The 19,485-nt window shown below is 53.4% G+C and overlaps 3 protein-coding genes across 3 annotated transcripts; 1 reads left to right on the forward strand and 2 right to left on the reverse strand.

The window, feature by feature from the left end:
- Positions 1-1,139: 1,139 nt before the first annotated feature.
- On the forward strand, positions 1,140-1,889 carry LOC121336736 (NAD(P)(+)--arginine ADP-ribosyltransferase 2-like). The gene has a single exon (XM_041406114.1). The coding sequence runs from the start codon at positions 1,140-1,142 to the stop codon at positions 1,887-1,889; it is 750 nt and encodes a 249-aa protein (XP_041262048.1).
- A 4,853-nt stretch (positions 1,890-6,742) lies between these two features.
- Positions 6,743-9,415, reverse strand: LOC121336737 (erythroblast NAD(P)(+)--arginine ADP-ribosyltransferase-like). The gene is made up of 3 exons (XM_041406115.1): positions 9,344-9,415; positions 7,595-8,403; positions 6,743-6,830 (listed from the first exon to the last, which is right to left on the reverse strand). Exons 1-3 carry the CDS (start codon positions 9,413-9,415, stop codon positions 6,743-6,745), a joined length of 969 nt encoding a protein of 322 aa, XP_041262049.1.
- An 8,138-nt stretch (positions 9,416-17,553) lies between these two features.
- CCDC166 (coiled-coil domain containing 166) lies at positions 17,554-18,452 on the reverse strand. Its single transcript, XM_041406117.1, has one exon. It carries the CDS (start codon positions 18,450-18,452, stop codon positions 17,619-17,621), a length of 834 nt encoding a protein of 277 aa, XP_041262051.1. The 3' UTR covers positions 17,554-17,618.
- Positions 18,453-19,485: the final 1,033 nt, after the last annotated feature.

The raw sequence follows: 19,485 nt of genomic DNA on the forward strand, positions 1-19,485 counted from the left end.
CTTGCAGAAAGAGGTGGAGCCATGCAAATTATTTCTTGAGAAAATTCTGTTTCTGTAGGAGATAAGAAGCTGATTGTAATGAATATTCATAATTATGGGGGATAAATACCCTGTGGCAAAGTCCCCCCTTGAGCTGCAGGACCAGGAGAGATCCGCTGTGATTCCGAGCTGATAAAGAATTCCGGCTTTCTGATACCTGCATTTCCATCTGGGAGTTCACTCCGGCCAATTTCGGTATTGGGGACTAGGGGAACACTGGGGACACTCGAGGGTGGAACATGGGACTGGGATTGTGGACTGAGGCCACGGAGGGCTCCCGTGGGACATTGTGGGGACAGGGGGTGATCCCCAGATTTGAGCTGGGGTCCCGGGGTGACACCGAAGGACTCATGGGACTGGGAGCCGATCTTGTGTGTGGGAGAGGGCTGAGTGGGACAGTGGTGTGGGTGAGGGAGTGGCTTTATGAATTTGAGTGAAGTTCCTGAGGGGCCTGGGATCACAAGAGGTCTAAAGAGGTGTGGGAGCATGACTGAGTTCCTGGGGAGCGCTGGGGGGACATCAGAAGGACAAACACAGGACTGGGATTGGGACTGGGGACTGGTGGGGTACTGAGGGGATACTGGGGAGGTCAGGGATTGTCCCCAGGGTTTGGGCTGGGGAACAGTGGAGGGGGTGCGTTGACATTAGAGGGGAAGAGACACAGGACTGGGAGTGGTGTTGTGGGGCTGGTGGGCACAGGGACAACACTGGAGGGGGGCACAGAGGTGGGATCCGGGGTGTCACTGCTGGGGGGACAGGGTGTGGCCCCAGAATTTGGATCAAGTGCCGGGGGTCACTAGGAGGACACCAGTGGTTGGAGACATGGGAGCATTGGAGTGGGATTGTTGTCCTGGGGGTCTGAAGGACACTGGGCAGTGGAGGAATAACCCCAGGATTTGGGATCAGCATCCCAGGATGCGTCCAGGGCTCTTCTGTCTAGGGCTGCCTCCTCTGCTCACCCAGGGCTGACCCCAGTTCCCCTCTTCAGCCCCACACTGAGGAATCCTTCCCATGTACCCCGGTGTCACCTCAGTGTCCCCTTTGTTTGTCCCTCTTTGTTTCCCAGTGCCCCACACAACTCCTGGTGGCCCCTCCCCACCATGGCACTCCTGGCTCACACCCTGGCACTGCTGGCAATGACTGTAGCCACGGCAGCCATCAAGGTGGTGCCCCTAGATATGGCCCAGGATTCCTTCGATGACCAGTACCGGGGCTGTGGCCCTGCCATGACCAAGGCATTGCCATCCCTCCACAACTTTGAGTTCCAGAAGAATCCTCTCTTTGCCCAGACCTGGGTGAAGGCCGAGGCTGAGTGGCGCAAGAGGGGCTCCCCTGTGTCCCCTCTGGCGTCCCCAGCCCAGGCTGTTGCTGTCATGGCCTACACAATGAAGTACCTGTACAAGGAGTTCAATGCAGCTGTACACGTGGCCGGGCGTTCCCACCAGGAATACCGGGACAACTTCCACTTCAAAACGCTGCATTTCCTGCTGACCCAGGCACTGGTGACACTGAGGCATGCCCAGAATGGGCAGTGTCACCGCGTGTTCCGGGGCCTGCGTGATGTTAATTTCAAGGCACAGCGTGGCCAGAGGGTCCGGTTTGGTCAATTCACATCGACGTCGCTGAGCAAAGAGATTGCTCTGCACTTTGGGACAGACACAATATTCCAAGTGCACACGTGCCATGGTGTGGACATCCGGAAGTTCTCCATGTATCCAGGGGAAGGAGAGGTGCTGATCCCACCCTTCGAAACCTTTGAGGTCACCAAAATCATCTGGGATGGGAAGAGGACATGGATCTGGCTCCGCTCCGCCAGGACCTTCAGCAAATACAACTGCGCGTTGCTGTGAGGTGACCACAGGGGACAGCCGGGAGGGGGATGCAGACAACCACTGTGGCCTTGGGGTCACCCATGATAAGGCCCAGAGGACCATGACTCTCACTGCAGATGGGGGACAGCAACAGGGGCAACCACTGTGGCAGACAAGGATACCCACAGCTGGGGACAAAGACAGGGGATACCCAGTGCTGGGGACACCTGCTGACAGTGTGGGGAGTGGGACACCCACTGCTGGGGACAACCACTGTTGGCAGGGGACACGCATGAAAGGACACAGGAATCCCTGCCACCTGTGGGGACACTCACTGAGAGTTTGGGGACAGGGACACCCCATGCTGGGGACAACAATCTGGGGACACCCACTGTGGGCATAGGGAAAGGAACACCCATGACAGGGCACAGGGAAGGGGACTCCCATATCGGGGGGGCACCGGGACAGGGACATCCCTGCCAGGTAAGGCCAGGGACAGGGACAGATACAGAGACAAAAACAGGGACGTCCCCGTACTGAGCCTGTCCCTCCCCACCAAAGGCAGTTCTGTGGGGCCGGGCCCTGTGTGCTGGACATGGGTAGACCAGAACCCTCCAGGTCACTTCCTGAAACCGTCACCCCCTGCCACCTGCTATGGCACCTCCCAGTACCCCTAACCCCTGTCACCTCTAAGCCCACCTTGATACCTCTTACACCCCTGGACCCCATACCCCTCCCTGACACCTTGTCACCTGTCACCTCATGGTTTCCATCTCTCCTGTCACCCCTAACCCCCCCATTATGGCTGTCCCTGACCACCTCACTCCTTCCCTGGTCCCCCTGACCCACCTCTTTGTCCCCCAGGTCAAAGGAGCATCCCCATGGCCCCCTTCCACCTCAGAGGACTCCTCCTGGCCACCACAGCCCTGGCAGTGGCCACCAGGATCCTCTGAGCCACAAGGCCACCAGGGCCACAGGCTCACTAGGGTCACTGTGGTCCCTGTGGCACCCATGGCCACCACGGATGCCAAGGTCACTCCATCCCTGTGGCCGCCATCATCAGCAAGACCACCAAAACCCCCAGGGAAATAAGACCCCAAAAGCTACCGAGGCCAGCACTGCCACTGTGACCGCCTTGGCAGTTATTGCCACCATGAGGTCTCCAGGGCCACCACTACCACTGTTGCAACTGCGACCACCACAGCCACTCTGGCCCCATGGTCACAATAACCACCAAGGCCACTGCGACCACCTTGATCATCAGGACTGCAGGAGCCACAAGGATACCACAGCCACTGTGACCAATGTGGCCACCAAGGCCATTGTGCAAAGCAATTCTATTAAATAATATTATCAAAACAATTCTATTAAGTAAATCTGTCCAAATTTTTCTGTCCACAGCCATCCAAAAGTGACAATTCCTAAGCAGGGCTCCATGTCACTTCCCACACCAACACTCGTGGGAGCATGTCTTTCTCTCAGCCTTGGGGAGAATCCTTGGGGAGCATTCCCTTCCTGAGGCAGGAACCTCACAGGCATTTCATTCCAAGCAGGAACAGGGGAGAGGAATCTCTGTCTGAGAGGGGACTGGGTATTCCCAGGGTCAGATGATGCACAGCCACACCCAGCACTGGTGCTTCATCCTCAGTTGTCACTTCGGGGTTGGGTGTTTGGGCTGGTTTTGGGCCAATTCAGCAGCAAAAATAGCACCAGACCAGGCTGCACTCAGTGCAGCCCCAATGGCCACAAATGGGGCATTAACCCTTGGTCATATTCCAGGCAGAGCATCCTGCCACTTCAGGGGGACCTTAAAGCCTGGATATATGCTGTGATTCTGTTGTTCTGTGAAATTGGGAGGTTCAAGAGAGGGAGGGCAGGTCCTGCCCCTGGAAAGGGACAGTCCCCTGTTCCTCTCCAGGCAGGAGGGACCTGCTGGAGCAGCTCTAGAGAAGGACCTGGCATGATGGTGGGTGACCAGTGGAGCTGGCCATGTGGCCTGTAACCAGGATGGATCCAGGGGATGTTGGGAAGAGCAAGGCCAGGAGGTCAGCTAGTGTTCTGTCCCTGCCCTTCCGAGCGAGGCACATCAGGAGTGCTTTGTCCAGCTCTATCCAGTGCCATGTCCAGCTCTGTCCAGTGCTGTGTCCAGTTCTAGGCTGGTCTTGACCCAATCCTGCGCTCAGCAATGACGCTGCCTGAGCTGGGAGGTTGGGCCAGGTGCCCACTCTGGGTCCTTCCAGCCTGACCCATTCTGGGATTTGGGGATTCTGGCAGTTGCAGTTTGGGGATTGTCCACAGGAGGGCAGCAGAGAGCATGGGAAATCAGCAGCACTGCGCATGCGCCGCTCCCGGCTGCAGTTCCGGGTGCCAACAGCAGGCGGCAGCACGAGCTGCTGGCGCTGCGAGCTGTGTCTGTCCGAAATTTCCCTCATTCTTTGCCTCTCGATCATGATGAAAGTTGAGACCACCGGGGAAAGGAGAAGATCCTGTTCTGAAAATCCAGGTCTGACTTGTCCCCCAAACCAAATTATTGTCTACGGGTGTGTTTGCTCGACTCATGGAACACTGCACCCGAGAAGGGGCAGTGTGCTCTCCTTCGCCTGCATCACTTAGCAACGCTGGCCCTGGAATTTCTCCACCCTCCTGACTTGGCTGGACTTTCTCTGTGGAATGACCTTTTCGGTGGTCACCACAAAAAGACCCTCCATTCACCATACATCAACCACGGTGACAGAGATGTGAGAAGATTCTCCTCTCAAGGACTGAGACATTGACCCCCTACATGGAAAAGCCCCGTCTTCTTCCCTAAAAGACTGAGACTGAAATCCCTACCATGGGGTGGGGGAAGGCATGTGTGGGAAATGCCGGGTAACCAAAGCAAGTTTGCAAGCGACCACTGGACCGAGAAGACAATGGTTCTTGCCTGCTGCTGATGGACTTGCTGTACAACGCCTACTGCTGATGGACTGCTGATGGACTTTCTGTACCCTTTCTCAATAGACTGTTTTGAAATGTCTGTCCTCCCCCCAGTCAAAAAGGACTATAAAAGAGGTTAGAGCTGACTGGTACCCTTGAGATCTCCCCTGACGTGAAGACGACAGGCTCTTCATCAACTGGACTTCGAGGGACTTTGTCATCCACATGTCTGGTAGCTATACACTTCCTTTCTTTTCCTCTCTTCTTTTTCCTTATTCTTTCCCTTCTCTTCATTCCCCTTCTCCCCAACGCATTTTTGTTGTTGTTATTCAATAAAAGTGTGTTTGTTTTGATTTTACTGCAAAACCCCCTTGTCGTGTCAGTTTTTGAACCCTGAGATCAGTGAAAAGAACCTTCATGAATCACGTCCTTAGGACAGATCGTGACACGAGCGCCCGCCCCGCCCCATGCCAGCCCCAGGGGCTCTGCAATGGTTTGGGATGGAGCGACCTTAAAGCGCGTCCGGTGCCAGCCCTGCCATGGGCAGGGACATCTTCCCTGGGCAGCTCCAGGGCCCACCCAGCCTGGCCTTGGACCCTTCCTGGGAAGGGGCAGCCACAGCTTTGGTATAGATGGGCAATATGATGATTGACTCTTCCAATTGAGGGATGAATATTGTGTCTATGTTAAGAGAAGTTTTGTTGATGCATGGTTATGTTATTGTAGCTGTTTGGACACCCACTGCTCTCCTCACAATCCCCTTTCCCCCTCTCTGTGTTGTTGCCACCGGACAGCCCTGGTTTGTCAGGGATATGTGGAGGGAGGGCGTGTACCTGTGTCCCTGGGCAGTTGGGAATGGGAGAAGCTATTGCTGGGGAGGCGTGGCATGACAAAACCTCACCTCCAATCACACTGCAGGAAGGTCTCCATCAATAGACAGCAAGGAAGCGTCAACTGGCAGGCTTTGGGAGGGCTCAGGGATATAGAGCAAATTTTTTTTTACATGTGTGACTGCTTATGCATATGTATTTGGCTGATTCAGTACCGGGGGTGTAAAAGGCAGAGCTGCCATTTTGTGGCTGAGACTCTGGCTGCAGCTAAGCATAGCGCGTAGGATTCAAGTGGAACAACATTTTTGCTATCGAACATTTGAGCAGAAAAATTCACCTTGCAAGAGGTTTCCTTGCACAGAGGAGACACAAGAGTCTTGTAATTTTATTCATGGAAAAAGGCAAGAGGCCATGGGGAATTTCCCCATGGGGTCTCTCAAAGTGCTGGATGATGCAGCCTCCTTTTTATCCCAATTTCCCAGCCGTATCTCCCACTCCCCTTCCCCATTGGCGGAGGTATTTGGAAGGTGCAGACTTGCTACCGAACATCCCCCTTGCTATGCACCTTGCTCTTCTGTAACACAGACACATGACCACTAAAATGAGCTTTAACTTCACCCTGAGTGGGGAAATCATTATTCCTAAGTGTGTTAAGTCTTTGTTCTTCTTCTCAAAGTTCAGGAATTTCCCAGGACCTTGGCTGAGCTGCAGTCCATGTCAATGAGGAACATTTTCTGAAACTGATAGTTTCTCCAGTCACTTCCTTATCTACAAGTCCCAGGCCTTAACTACCACCAGATCCACACAATCTGTTTGTAAAGAAACATTCCTCTTATTTCTTTCTAGGCTGAACTAATTGGGATGTGGAAATAGAATTTGCTTGGCTTCAAATCCTGAATATGTGGGAAAACACAGAATTTGGGCAAGAATGCAAATAAATGAATGTCCAAAGAAGTAAAGGGCAGTTAATGAAATGTTGAGGGGTGGGGAGCAGGTAGGATTTTCTCTTTCTCTTCTCCTCTTCCACTTTTTCACCCAGGGAAAATGGCAGTGGTGGCCTCGGTAGCATTGGTTGCCTCTTTTCTCTGAGGGTCCTGGTGGCCTTGGTGATCGTGGAGACCACAGTGACCTTCATTGCCTCGTGGCTCAGACAATCCTGGTGGCCACTGCCAGGGCTGTAGTGGCCAGGAGGAGCCCTCTGAGGTGGGAGGGGGCTCTGGGGATGCTCCTACCTTGGAGGAAAAAGAGGGGGATGAGTGGTCCATGCAGGTGAGGGGGTGGATGGGGGTCAGAGAGAGGTCAGAGATTACAGTGGTACAGGGGGGGCCATGAGGGGGGATCAGGTTGGACGGAGGACCATGGGGGTGGGGATCAGGGGGGCCAGGAGGGCCGTGGGTTGTGTCACAGTTTCAGAGGGGTCGGTAACACAGGGTGAGGAGAGATGAGGCCCGTGGCTGGTAGGAGGGGTGGGGGTGACCAGTGGCTGGGTTCCAGGAGGGGGATTGGTGGTCAGGGGGCCATGAGTGCTTTAGGGATGATGGGGTGTCAGGGGGGCAGTGGGGTAATAAGGGAGCAAAAGGTTTCAGGGGGGACATGGTGGGCTTTAGGACTGACAGTGGTCAGGGGTATATAGGGGGTGCCATGAGCAGTGTCAGGGGGGTGTGAGAGGGCCGGGGGGGTCAGGGTGGTCCTGGCCCACCTGCATTGAGCACGCAGGGCCTGTCCCCACAGAGCTGGTCTGCAGAGGGCAGGGACAGAGTCAGCACAGGGTGGTCCCTGTCTCTGCCCCTTTCCCCATCCCTGTCCCTGACCTGCTCTGGAAGGGGTGCTCCTGCCCCTCCCAGATGTGGGGGTCCCCATCCCTGTGCCATGTCATGGGTGTCCCTGTCCCTGTCCCCCATCACCTGTGGGTGTCATTGTCCCCCATGCCTTATCAGGGATGTCCCCATACCCACAGAGGGTGTCCCTGTCCTCCGGGTTTTCCCTGTGATGTCATGTCGTAGCCACTCGCAGCTGTATCTGCTGAAGGTCCCGCTGGAGCGGAGCTGGATCAGCGCCCTGTCCCCTTCCTGGGTGACACCGGTGACTTCGAAGGTCTCAAAGGGCGGGATCAGCACCTCCTCCTCACCAGAACTGGAGGAGAATTCTCGGATGTCTGCGCCGTAACACGTCTGCACCTGGAACACCGTGTCTGCCCCAAATTGCTGAGCGATCTCTTTACGCAGCGATGTCGATGTGAATCGACCGAACCGCACGGTGTCGCCACGCCGCCCCTCAAACCGCACCCCGCGCACCCCCCGGAACACATGGTGGCATCGGGGTCCCCGAGCGTCCCTCAGTGTCGCCAGGGCGTCGGTCAGCAGGAAGTGCAGCGTTTTGAAGTGGAAGTTGTCGCGGTATTCCTGGCGGGAGCGCCCGGCCGTGCGCACGGCATCGTTGAACTCCTTGTACAGGTCCTTCATTGTGTAGGTCATGAGGGCGACGGCCTGGGCTGGGGACAGGGGGGTCACAGGGGGCCCCCGCCTCCACCACTCGGCCGCAGCCTTCACCCAGACCCGGGCGAACAGAGGATTCTGCTGGAGCTTGAAGCGGTTGAGGGCTGGCAAAAACTCGGTCATGGCTTTTTGGCAGCCCCGGTACTGGTCATCAAAGGAGTCCCAGGCCATGTCCAGGGGCACCACGGTGATGGCCACGGTTGAGGTGGTCATTGCCAGCAGTGCCAGGGTCCAAAGCAGGGGATCCAGAGAGGGGAGAGGCCACCATGAGCAGTGTGGGACACTGGGGGACACTGGGAAACTGAGAGGACACTGCGGGACAGAGGGAACACTGAGGAACGTGGCAGAACGCTGATGGGACACTGAGAGGATGCTGAGGGGACATGGAGAAACATGGAGGGACACAGGGAAGGTCCCTCAGTCAGGGATTGGGGAAGGAGGGTGGTGTTAGCCCAGGGGGAGGGTAGCCTTTGCCAAGAGATCCCTGTACACATCCTGGGAGCCTGATCTCAAATCCTGGGGTCACTCCTGGATGTCCCAGTGTCCTCCAGTCCCTCCAGGGATCAAAATTTCACACTCCCAGTCTTGAGTCCTTCCCCAGTGTCCCTTCACTCCCTCCCAGGACCCCAGTCCAAATCTGGGGATCACCCCCTGCCCCCTGCAGTGTCCCCCAGCCTTCCCATGGCCCCAGTCCCACTCCCAGCCCCCCCTCCCCCCCGATGCCCCCCAAAGCCCAGCAAATCCCAGTGACATGTCCCCCAGTGTCCCCCAGCTTCCCCCAGGATTCCAGTCCCATGTCACATTCTCCCCCAGGGTCCCCCACAGTTCCCCCCAGGGCCCTAATCCCGATACCACGGACTCGTCTCCCCCCCAGGTGTCCCCAAAGGCCCCCAGCCCCTGATACCGAAATCGGACGGAGTGAACTCCCTGATGGAAGTGGAGGTACCAGAAAGGCAGAATTATTTATGAGCTTGGACTCACAGCAGATCTCTCCTGGTCCTGCAGGTCAGGGGGGACTTTACATCATAGAATCTATCCATCATACTTATACATATTCATCAAAATGCACTTCCTACCTACTACAAAACCAGCACTTTTCCCGTAAATAATCTCGAGCAATTCTCGAAGCAAATGGCAAGTGAGTTTCTCTGTTTGCTCTTTTTCTGCTGCCAGTTCCAGAGCTCTTTGTAACACATCGAGCTCCTCTCCTTGTTCCACATCTTCTTGCAGTTATGGAGAGCAGAGTATATACCATGAACTTTTGTCCCAAATTGGATTTCTTGGCCACTTGGATGAGAAGAACAGTCACTGCTATGGCCCACATTCACCTGGGCCAATCCTGGCTGATGCAGAGTTGTTTGGAAGAGCACCCCACAGGTCTCCTGAAGTCTCCCCCACAAAGGAGGCCCCAGAATGACCTTTGATTTGGACTTCTGTGGAAAGACGTGTTCTGTAACTCATACATGGCCCTGATGTTCACATGTCCCATGGGATTTCCTCTCCTTTGAGCTTTTTGTGTACCAATGACAGCACAGGGCCCTGGGTGTCCTGGCTACCACCCAGCTGCCCAAAGGAGTGGCCTGACCCTGGGAATGTCCAGTCCCCTCTCAGAGATTCCTCTCGCCTGTTCCTGCTTGAAACCTCCCTCGGGAAGGGAATGCTCCCCAAGGATCCTCCTTGAGGTTGGGAGAAAGAGACGTTCCCACAAGTGTTGTTCTGGGGAGTGACATTGAGCCCCGCTTAGGAATTGTCACTTTTTGCTGTCTTTGTCAGAATTCTTTAAGAGAATTGTTTTGATAGAATCATTTAATTGAATTGCTTTGCACAAGGGCCTTGGTCCCTGTGGCTGTGGTAGCCTTGTGGCTCAGGGAGTCTTGGTGGTTGTGGTGGCCACAGTGGCCTTGGTGCTTATTGTGACCATGGTGGCCATAGTGTCAGTGGTGGCCTTGGTAGCCTTGGTGGCCTCATTTCTCTGAGGGTCCTGGTGGTCTTGGTGATTGTGGTGGCCACAGTGATGAGAGTGACATTGGTGCCATGGTGGCCATGGTTGCCGGAGTGACCACAGTGACCTCGGAGACCACAGTGGCCTCGTGGCTCAGAGAATTCCAGTGGCCATTGCCAGGGCCGTGGTGGCCAGGAGGAGTCCTCCAAGTTGGAAGGAAGCCCTGGGGACGCTCCCACCTGGGGGACAAAGAGAGGCATGAGGGGGATCATGGGAGGAGTGGGGGCATCAGTTACGGCCATAATGGCAGGTTAGGGGTGGCAGGAGAGGTGACATGAGGTGACAGGTGACATGGTGTCAGGCAGGGCACAGGGAGTACAGGCACCAGGGAGGCCAGGGGGGTCTTGGGGTGCTTAGGGGTGACAGGGGTCAGGGGTAGTCAGGGGATGACATGGGGGGTGACAGGGAGTGACAGGGGTTCAGGGAGTGACATGGGGCTTCCCAGCCCACCCACATCCAGCACACAGGGCCCATCCCCACAGCGCTGCCTTTGGTGGGGAGGGACGGGATTGGAATGGGGGCATCCCTGTCTTTGTCCCTGTCCCTGTCCCCTCTCAGATGTGGGGGTCCCCATCCCAGTGCCCTGTCATGGGTGTTCCTGTATCCATGCCCACAATGGATGTCCCCAAACTTTGTGTCCCCAGCATGGGGTGTCCCTGTCCCCACACTCTCAGTGAGTATCCCCACCCTCTGTGCCCTGTCATGGGTGTGCCATGTCCACTGTTGGTGTCCCCATGGCCACAGTGGGTGTCCCCATCACCCCAGGCTGTCACCTTGCAGCCACTCGCAGTTGTAGTTGCTGAAGGTCCCGGTGGAGCGCAGCTCGATCCTCGCCCTGCCTCCTTTCTGACTGATGTGGGACACTGGGGGACACAGAGGGGACACAGAGGAGACACGAGGAGGGTTCCTCAGTGAGGGACTGGGCAGGGGAGTGGGGTCAGCCCAGGGGGAAGGGAGGCACTGCTGGCCAGCAGACCCCTGGGCATGTCTGGGGTCCCTGACCCCAAATCCTGGGGTTACTTATGCCTCCCCAATGTCTCCCAGCCCCCAGGGACCCCAATCCCACAGTACCATGGGCCCCCAGAAGCCCAACCCTACTCCCCTGATGACAAGTCCCTCAGCCCCCATAGGACACTAACCCAAATCCTGGGGTCACTCCCTGAGCTCCTCATTGTCCCCCTCGGCCTGTCCCCAGACTCCACTCCCAGTCCCAGTCCCCAGTTTCTTCAGTGTCACCCCAGAACCTCAGCACAAATCCTGGCATCTCGCCCTGCCCCCACAGTGTCTCCCAGGCCCCCCCATGCCCCCAATCCCACTCTCACCTGTGCCCCCCCCCCATTTTCCCCCAGAGCAGCCCAAGACCCCATTCCCAGTCCTGTGACTCCCCCAGTGTCCCCGCTGGACAGCAATCCCAATCCCAATCCCACCATCATATGCCCAAACCCAGGGGTCCCCTGGAGTCCCCCCAGCCCCAATACCGAAATCGGCCGGAGTGAACTCCCTGGTGGAACTGGAGGTATCAGAGAGCTGGGATTCCCTATCAGCTCAGACTCACAGCAGATCTCTGCTGGTCCTGCAGCTCAGGGGGACTTTGCCACACGGAATTTATCCAGCAAAATTATAAATATTTATTAAAATGGGTTTCCTATCTAATACAGAAACAGCATTTTTGCTGTAAATAGGTGGCATGGCTCCACCTCTCTCTGGAAATCCCCTTATTGTCCTGGAGAATTCCTGAACAGTAATCAGGAAGCCATTTCAATGAGTGCCCCAATATCCCACGACCTCACCTCGAACTTTCACTTTCGTAAGGCATTGCTCCTTCTGTGTTACAGAACTTGTCAAAAACCGTTCCCTTCATCTCTTTCTCCACTGCTCCAAGCCACGTTTACTGTCCTCTGTAAATTCTTTCACATCCTTTTATCATTTTTGGCAGTCAGACTTTAAGATCTACCCAGCACCTCCAGCATGTGAGGAAAAGCCACACTGTGAAAAGCCAAGTGTCCACAAAGCAGTCCTGAAACTTGATTGGAATAAAGGGACAGAGTTTCCACAGCCACACCCCTGTGGGGTTTCTCTCTCGAGGTATCAGAGGGCACAGCCTCCTTTTATCCCAAACTCCCAGCCTCATGTTGCCCTCTCTCTTTTTCCATGGGCTGAGCAACCAGGAAGGTGCAGCGGTCCCAAAACAATTACCCCACATCCCCCTTGAACCTGACATTTTCTCCCAAAGTTCAGAAGTCCAGGCTGTCTGGAGTATGGAATAGACTTTGTGGGGACCCATTTCTCTTATTAGCCGAAAGTTCAGGACTTCAAACTTTCTGGTCAAACCACCAAGGATCTGTGACAAACTTCATGTCTGTAGAGACATCAAGACCCATTTTGAAGACACTGACAGCAACTTCTCCTAAAGACCCGAACCCACTGAGCTATTTTTCAAAGACGTCACCACCCATCTTTCCTATAAAACCCTTCCCTGTGGCGGTGGTGATGCCCTGGCACAGGCTGCCCAGAGAAGCTGTGGTGGCCCCATCTTTGGAAGGGTCCAAAGCCAGGCTGGAGGTGTCTGGAGCAGCCCGGGCCGGGGAAGATGTCCTGCCTGAAATAAGCTGGGACAGGGACAGGGACAGGGAGAGAGCTGGGCAGCCCTGGGAGAGGAAAGGCTGGATCTGGACCCCCAGGAAGAGCAGGGGGATGCGGAGCCCCAGGGACAGCGGGGTGCTGCACCCCCTTCCCACTGCTCCGTGGTCTCAGAAACGCCCCCAGACCCCCAGGAGCAGCGCTGTGCCGAGCTCCTCCGAGCTCATCGGGAGCACAGCCTGCTCCCAGCAATTCCTGCTGGATAACCAGCTCCTCCTTTAACCAACAGCCCTGGGAACTCATTTTTCCTGCCTGAAGAACAGCCCCAGTGGAACATTGTCTCTGTGGAACTCCCAGAGAGAGCTCCTGGCCCAGATGGAAAACCACCGTGGCCAAAGTCCAGCCTCTCTGCTGCGACCTGCAAACACTTCTGGGAGCCTTGGAGCATTCCCTGCAGGGGCCTCACCCTCGCTGTGCTGGAGAACCAACACCCCTGGGCCCTCCCCGAGCCCTTCCCGGAGCCCCGGGGCGTTTCTCACAGCTGTGCGAAAAATGTCCATTTTATGGTTGGCTTTTCGCTGATATTAACATGAATATTGTATGTGTTATGTTAGACAGTTATGCTGCATTAATTTCTTTAAGTAGTGTGTTAAATGTAGTTTTAGGTTATAAAATAATGCTAAAATAGAAACTATGTACGTGGGATATTTTTTTAAAGAAAGGAATGAGGAACTCCCACTGAGACAGCAGCCACAGGACACCTGAACTTTTCAGGGAAACTAAAATAGAAACTATGTACGTGGGATATTTTTTTAAAGAAAGGAATGAGGAACTCCCACTGAGACAGCAGCCACAGGACACCTGAACCTTTCAGGGAAAAATAATTTATTGCCCCTTTATCAGAAGAAACTAACTTCTTCCTGCCTCGCTCAGCCCTGCAGACACCATCAGGATTCAGAGGAAATTGTTGACACTGACCAGCCAGAATACTTTGTTTGAATGGAATTCATGCATCATGCATGAGGTGCATGAATATGCAACAGGCTGTTGCTTTTAAGGGTTAATCCTCTGTTAATGTGTGTCCTTTTCGGGCTTGTTTTGCCCAGAAAAAGGTACCCGGACCGTCTGTAACTCTTTGTTTTTATTGTCTCATATTGTCCTAACCACAATTGCTCAAATTGTTATTACTCTAATTATATTACTATTTTTATAAGCATTTTATTGCGATGAAACTTTTAACATTTTAAAGAAGCGATGGGCGTTTTTCGCAGGTGTGACCCTGTCCCTGCACCTGTGCACCCCCTGTGCTGTCAGGAACACAAAATCACGGATTTGTTAAATCCAAGAGCTCTGGGTGCCAGGGGTGCAGACCCAAACCGGGATTGTGAAAAACACCAGTCACTTGTTTTTAAATTTTTTAAAGTTTTATAGCAATAAAATGGTTATAAAAATAGTAATGTAATTAGAGGAATAACAATTTGAACAGCTGAGATTAGGACAATACAAGACAATAAAAACAAAGAGTTAATGACAGTCCGGGTACCTCTTTCTGGGCAAAGTAAGCCCGAAAAAGGACACACATTAACAGAGGATTAACCCTTAAAAGCAACAGCCTGTTGCATATTCATACATCTCATAAATTACATTCAAACAAAGGATTCTGGCTGGTCAGTGTCGGCTTCTTCCTCTGAATCCTGATGGTGTCTGAGCAAGATGGGAAGAACTCGGTAGGAGAGGAATAAATTATTTTTCTCTGAAAGATTCAGGTGTCCTGTGGCTGCTGTCTCAGTGCGAGTCCTCTTTTTTAAAAAAGTATCTTACATAGCACAGTTTCTATTTTAACATTATGATATAACCTAAAACTATATTTAACACACTACTTAAGAAAATTAATTCAGCATAGCTTTCTAACATAACACATACAATATTCATTTTAATATTTGCAAAAAGCCAATAATAAAATACACATTTTTCACAAGGATGAACACGTTTTTATACCCTTATCGTTATATACCTACATATTAATTATTAAACTTATATTGTTCTATTGAATACATTGATTTCATCCAATCATGGATTTTTGTAATTCTCATCAAACCCCCCCAAACATAATTTCTCATGATTCTTGTTACGATTAAACAATAATTATATCCAATTACCAAAGAATCATTGCATCTAGTGATATCATTTATCATTAAGTGATTATACAGGCGCAGCCTCATGTTTTCCCAGGGCCTACCAGGGCTATCCTTCCTTTCCAACTCCCCTGATATTCCATGATTTTAGAAGCATTTTATCCCTGTGCTGTCCCTGCCAGCTCCTCAGCTCTGTTTGGGGATGTTCCCCTGGGATCCTTCACCCTTTGGATGCGGGCTGAGTCAGGCTGGGGTGATTTTAGCTTTAGGTTGGCCAGTGTTTGATTTTTGTCTCTGTGCTTTAACCCCTGAGTGGGCAGCAGAGCGAGCTTTGCCCACGAACCTCGTCGTGGTTTTGCTTTTATTCCAAACCTCCTTTTGCTGATGCCTTTGCTGGTGGTTCTTTTAAGTGGCCTCAAGCCTCTCACGTGCCACAAAATGTTAAATGGCAAAATAAAACCAGTAAACTGTGGCAGTGCCAGCAGTTCACATCTGGGAGTATGTCACCACATGCTGGAAAGTTGAATTGTTTTTGTAAATTGTCTCTTTTCGCTATTGGGGGTTAAAAATTTCAGCCATAAGGGAATTCCTGAGTTGTGATAGAGCTAAAATGGCATTCCCATGAGTTGTGGATGCAGCTGATCCTGGCCCTCAGCAGGGCAGGGAGCTCTGTGTGGGATCAAGCAACAGTGAGAGGAAAATGTTTAGAATTTGCCTGATTTACTGCAGATTTTAAAATCTGTGCAGGTTTTTTGTGAAGCGTGAGAAGGATTCGTTAGCTGTGCTGCTGAGCTTTAGTTCTTCATTGCAGCTGGGCAAACTTAAAAAAACTTTAAACCTTAAACCTTAAAGTTTTCCACCACGTGATATTACACACTTCTATTCAAATTACACATCCTCTGTTCTAATTCTTCTATTCAAATTACACAAATTACAGCTGGGGGAACAAAGGCTGTGGCCGAAGGAGTTGTGGAATCACCTGGTCTCTATCTTTTAAATATTCTAAATTACTGGCATTTAAATATTTTAAGTTACTGGAAGTTTTGTCAGCTGGCAGAACCTGGTTTTCCCTGAAAAACACTTGGCAGAGGTGTTATTTCAGTGAAAGAACTTTGAGAAAACACAGTTCCAGAGTTTTTCATCACTGCACATGAAATATTCCAAGCTGATGATTCCATCTCGTGTTCCTGGCAGGAATGCTGTGTGTGCAGCAGCTGGGGTTTGGGATGCAGGGATTTGGGGATGCTGGGATTTTGGGACTGAAGGGATTTTGGGATGCTGGGATTTGTGATGCTGTGTCTGCAGCAGCTGGGGTTTGGGGATGCAGGGATTTTGGGGTGCAGGAATTTGGGCTGCAGGGATTTTTGGGATGCTGGAGTTTTGGGATACCATGTCTATAGCAGCTGGGGTTTGGGATGCTGGAATTTGAGGATGCTGGGATTTGGGGATGCTGTGCCTACAGCAGCTGGTGTTTGGAATGCTGGGGTTTGGGATGCAGGGATTTTGACACGGAGGGATTTGGGGATGCTGGGTTGGTGGGATGCAGGGATTTTGGGATTCTGAGATTTGGGGATGCAGAGATTTGGGGATGCTGGGATTTGAGGATGCCATGCTCCAGAGTCCTTCACCTGCAGCCAAACCCGGGGGTGGCTGAAATCACCTCAGTTTATAGCCGTGGTTGTTGTTTTAGGGGTGTTTTTTTGTGTGTGTGAGTTGATTCCCAGGCTTGTCCCTGGCAGTTGCGTGGGGAGTGAGCAGGGAAGCCTCTGTTGGTCTGACAATTCACTCCTGGAGCTCAGCTGGAGCCTGGAGCAGAGCTCCAGCTCGATCCCTCCTGTTCCCAATGGCACCAGAGCTCCCGGGGATGGTCCCTGGCACCTCCCTCCTGCAGAGCCCCAGAGCTGCTGCACTGAAAACCATCATTTCATGGAATTCTGGAAAAGCCCTCTCCATTTCACCCCAGTGCCGTGGGCAGGGACACCTTCCACCACAGGCTGCTCCAAGCCCCATCCAACCCTGGCCTTGAGCCCTTCCAGGGCCGGGGCAGCCACCTCCTCCCTGGAACTGAAGGAGAACATCCGTATGGATCTAGCCCATAAATGTATTGGATGGATCCTTGCGACAAGAGCTCTTCAGTGTTCCCACTGGCAGAAGGATTTGGTCGCCTCCCTGCTTGGTTCCTGCAGGTCAGGGCCAGGTGCTTTGGGATGCGCTTTGGGGTCATCATTTCATGGAATTCTGGAAAAGCCCTCTCCATTTCACCCCAGTGCCGTGGGCAGGGACACCTTCCACCACAGGCTGCTCCAAGCCCCATCCAACCCTGGCCTTGAGCCCTTCCAGGGCCGGGGCAGCCACCTCCTCCCTGGAACTGAAGGAGAACATCCGTATGGATCTAGCCCATAAATGTATTTGATGGATCCTTGCGACAAGAGCTCAAAGCCTTCAGTGCTCCCACTGGCAGAAGGATTTGGTCGCTTCCCTGCTTGGTTCCTGCAGGTCAGGGCCAGGTGCTTTGGGATGCGCTTTGGGGTGCTTTGGGGTGCACTTTGGAGTGGTTTGGGGTGCTTTGGGTGGTTCGGGGTGCTTTGGGTGGTTCGGGGTGCTCTGGGGTGCGCTTTGTGGTGCTTTGGGGTGGTTCGGGGTGCTTTGGGGTTCATTGGGGTGCTTTGGGGTGCTCTGGGGTGGTCTGGGGTGCTGGGGGGTGCTCTGGGGTGCTCTGGGGTGCTTTGGGGTGGTTCGGGGTGCTCTGGGGTGCTTTGGGGTGGTTCGGGGTGCTCTGGGGTGCTTTGGGTGCTCTGGGTGCTTCGGGGTCAGTGGCCCGCCCTGGCAGGCAGGCTGTCCCTGCGGCGGCGCGCTGGCGTGAGCTGGGCACAGCGGTTCTCCCGGAGCAGCTGCTCCTGCTGGTCCCGCAGCCGGGTCCTGGCATCCCTGAGGAGCTGGCAGTGCTGGAGGAGCCCCAGCAGCTCGTGGCGCAGGAGCCTGTTCTCGGCCTTCACCTGCTCCACGTGCTGGATCAGAGCCTGCAGCGCCACCTCCTCCGCCCCCCAGGTGAGCCGCTGCATCCTCTGCTGGAACTCCTGCTCGCACTCGGCCTTCTTCTGCAGGAACCTGCTCCTGACGGCGTGGGTCTCCTCAGCACAGCGGATCCTGGTCACGCGCAGCTCCTTCTCCAGCGCCTTCACCCTCTGCTCCGCCTGCACCTTCTGCTCCTTGCAGGGCTCCAGCTGCTCCAGCTCCGTGTCCAGGCGCGAGGCCTCGGCCTCCGTGTCCCGCAGGGCGCTCCGCACCTCCTGCTCCTTGCCGGCGTAGCGCGGCACCAGCTGCTCCTTCTGCGCCTGGATTCGGGCCAGATCCCGGCAGTTCTGCTCGTTCAGGGTGATGACCATGCCCGGCGGGTCCCGGCTGAGCTTTGCTCCGCAGCTCAGGTAAGACTGGCTCTGCTCCTGGATGCGCTGGGCTTCCTTCTCCAGGTGTTTGCTGCCCCGCAGGAGCTGCTCCGCCCTTCCCAGGTAGGTGTCCAGGTGCTGTGTGAGGATCCTGCATTCTCCCTGCAGGTACAGCTTCCTCTCCCGGACAGGGTCCTCTGTGTCGCTGCTTTCTTGGGGTGCCTCTTCATCCTTGCTCTTCTTTGTTTTGGATGCCATATCCCAATCAAACTGAAAAACTGAAACAGAAGAAAAAACATCAGCTCAGAGAGAAGGTTTTTGCCCCAGTACTGCCCTTGAGTTTCCAACTGGTTCCTCCAGCAGCTCCAATGTTTGACCCAAAACTGTTTGGTGCCATTCCTGGATTTGCGTTTCCCAACCCGATTTGCCTCAGGAGAGAAACAAAAACGCACATTTTTAAAGATTTCTCTTTTTTTGCCACATAGTGTTGGGATATTCCTGCAGTTTGGAGGAAAAGTGCCATTCTGCCCCATTCCTCCCTCACTGATTCCAGTGTTTAAAGAGGCAGCTGCATCCCAAACCAGTACCTCCCGTCCAAAACCAGTATCTCACATCCCAATTTCAGGAGATTCTATTTTAAAAAAAATATTTTTCAGCATTAATTTAATGACATTCAGGTATTGAAACCAGTATCTCACATCCCAATTTCAGGAGATTCTATTTTAAAAAATATTTTTCAGCATTAATTGAATGAGATTCAAGTTTTTAAACACTTTCTAAGCATTAATTTCAGGACTGGCTGAATTTCTGAACTATTTATTCCAGTGTAGAATGCTGGAATTCAGGATTTAAGCTGGAGTCTGACAAGTCTAATGGTTTTAGCGAATATTTGTAATTACAAATTCTCTCATTTCCTAATACAACTCATGCAAATTCCTAAGGAAAAAAAAATGCAAAGTTCCAGAAGATGGGTGAAAACCAGAATGAATCCAGCAAAATCCCAGCCCAGGCTGCAGTGATATAGGGAATTTTGGGGGGTTGGTGCAGGGGATGTGTGAGCGTCAGAGAATTCCCACATCCCCATGGGAAAAGGACAAAGTTGGGATTATAAAATGTGGTAATTTAGGGCACTGACCTCCCCTGCTGCCAGGTTTTCCCGGGTCCCACGGCTCCCAGCTTGCTGCGGGCTGGCTCTGTGTGTTTGAGCCGTGTCCATGGAGATGAGCTGAGGTCACAGGGGAGGGCTGCAGGGGGCCCTGCAGGGGGATCCCCCCAGCCGGGTTCCATGGGG

The sequence above is a fragment of the Onychostruthus taczanowskii genome, unplaced genomic scaffold, assembly GCF_017590055.1.
Source record: "Onychostruthus taczanowskii isolate IOZ18803 unplaced genomic scaffold, ASM1759005v1 scaffold240, whole genome shotgun sequence".
Classification (NCBI taxonomy): domain Eukaryota; kingdom Metazoa; phylum Chordata; class Aves; order Passeriformes; family Passeridae; genus Onychostruthus; species Onychostruthus taczanowskii.

Coding starts and splice junctions, on each gene's coding strand:
- LOC121336737 (XM_041406115.1), bottom strand. CDS start 9,415: ATGTGGGCCATAGCAGTGACTGTTCTTCTCATCCAAGTGGCCAAGAAA. Junction 8,404..9,343: donor ATTTGGGACAAAAGTTCATG/GTATATACTCTG, acceptor TCTGTCCCGCAG/TGTCCTCTCAGTTTCCCAGT. Junction 6,831..7,594: donor TACAGCTGCGAGTGGCTACG/ACATGACATCAC, acceptor CTTTTTCCTCCA/AGGTAGGAGCATCCCCAGAG.
- LOC121336736 (XM_041406114.1), top strand. CDS start 1,140: ATGGCACTCCTGGCTCACACCCTGGCACTGCTGGCAATGACTGTAGCC.
- CCDC166 (XM_041406117.1), bottom strand. CDS start 18,452: ATGGCATCCAAAACAAAGAAGAGCAAGGATGAAGAGGCACCCCAAGAA.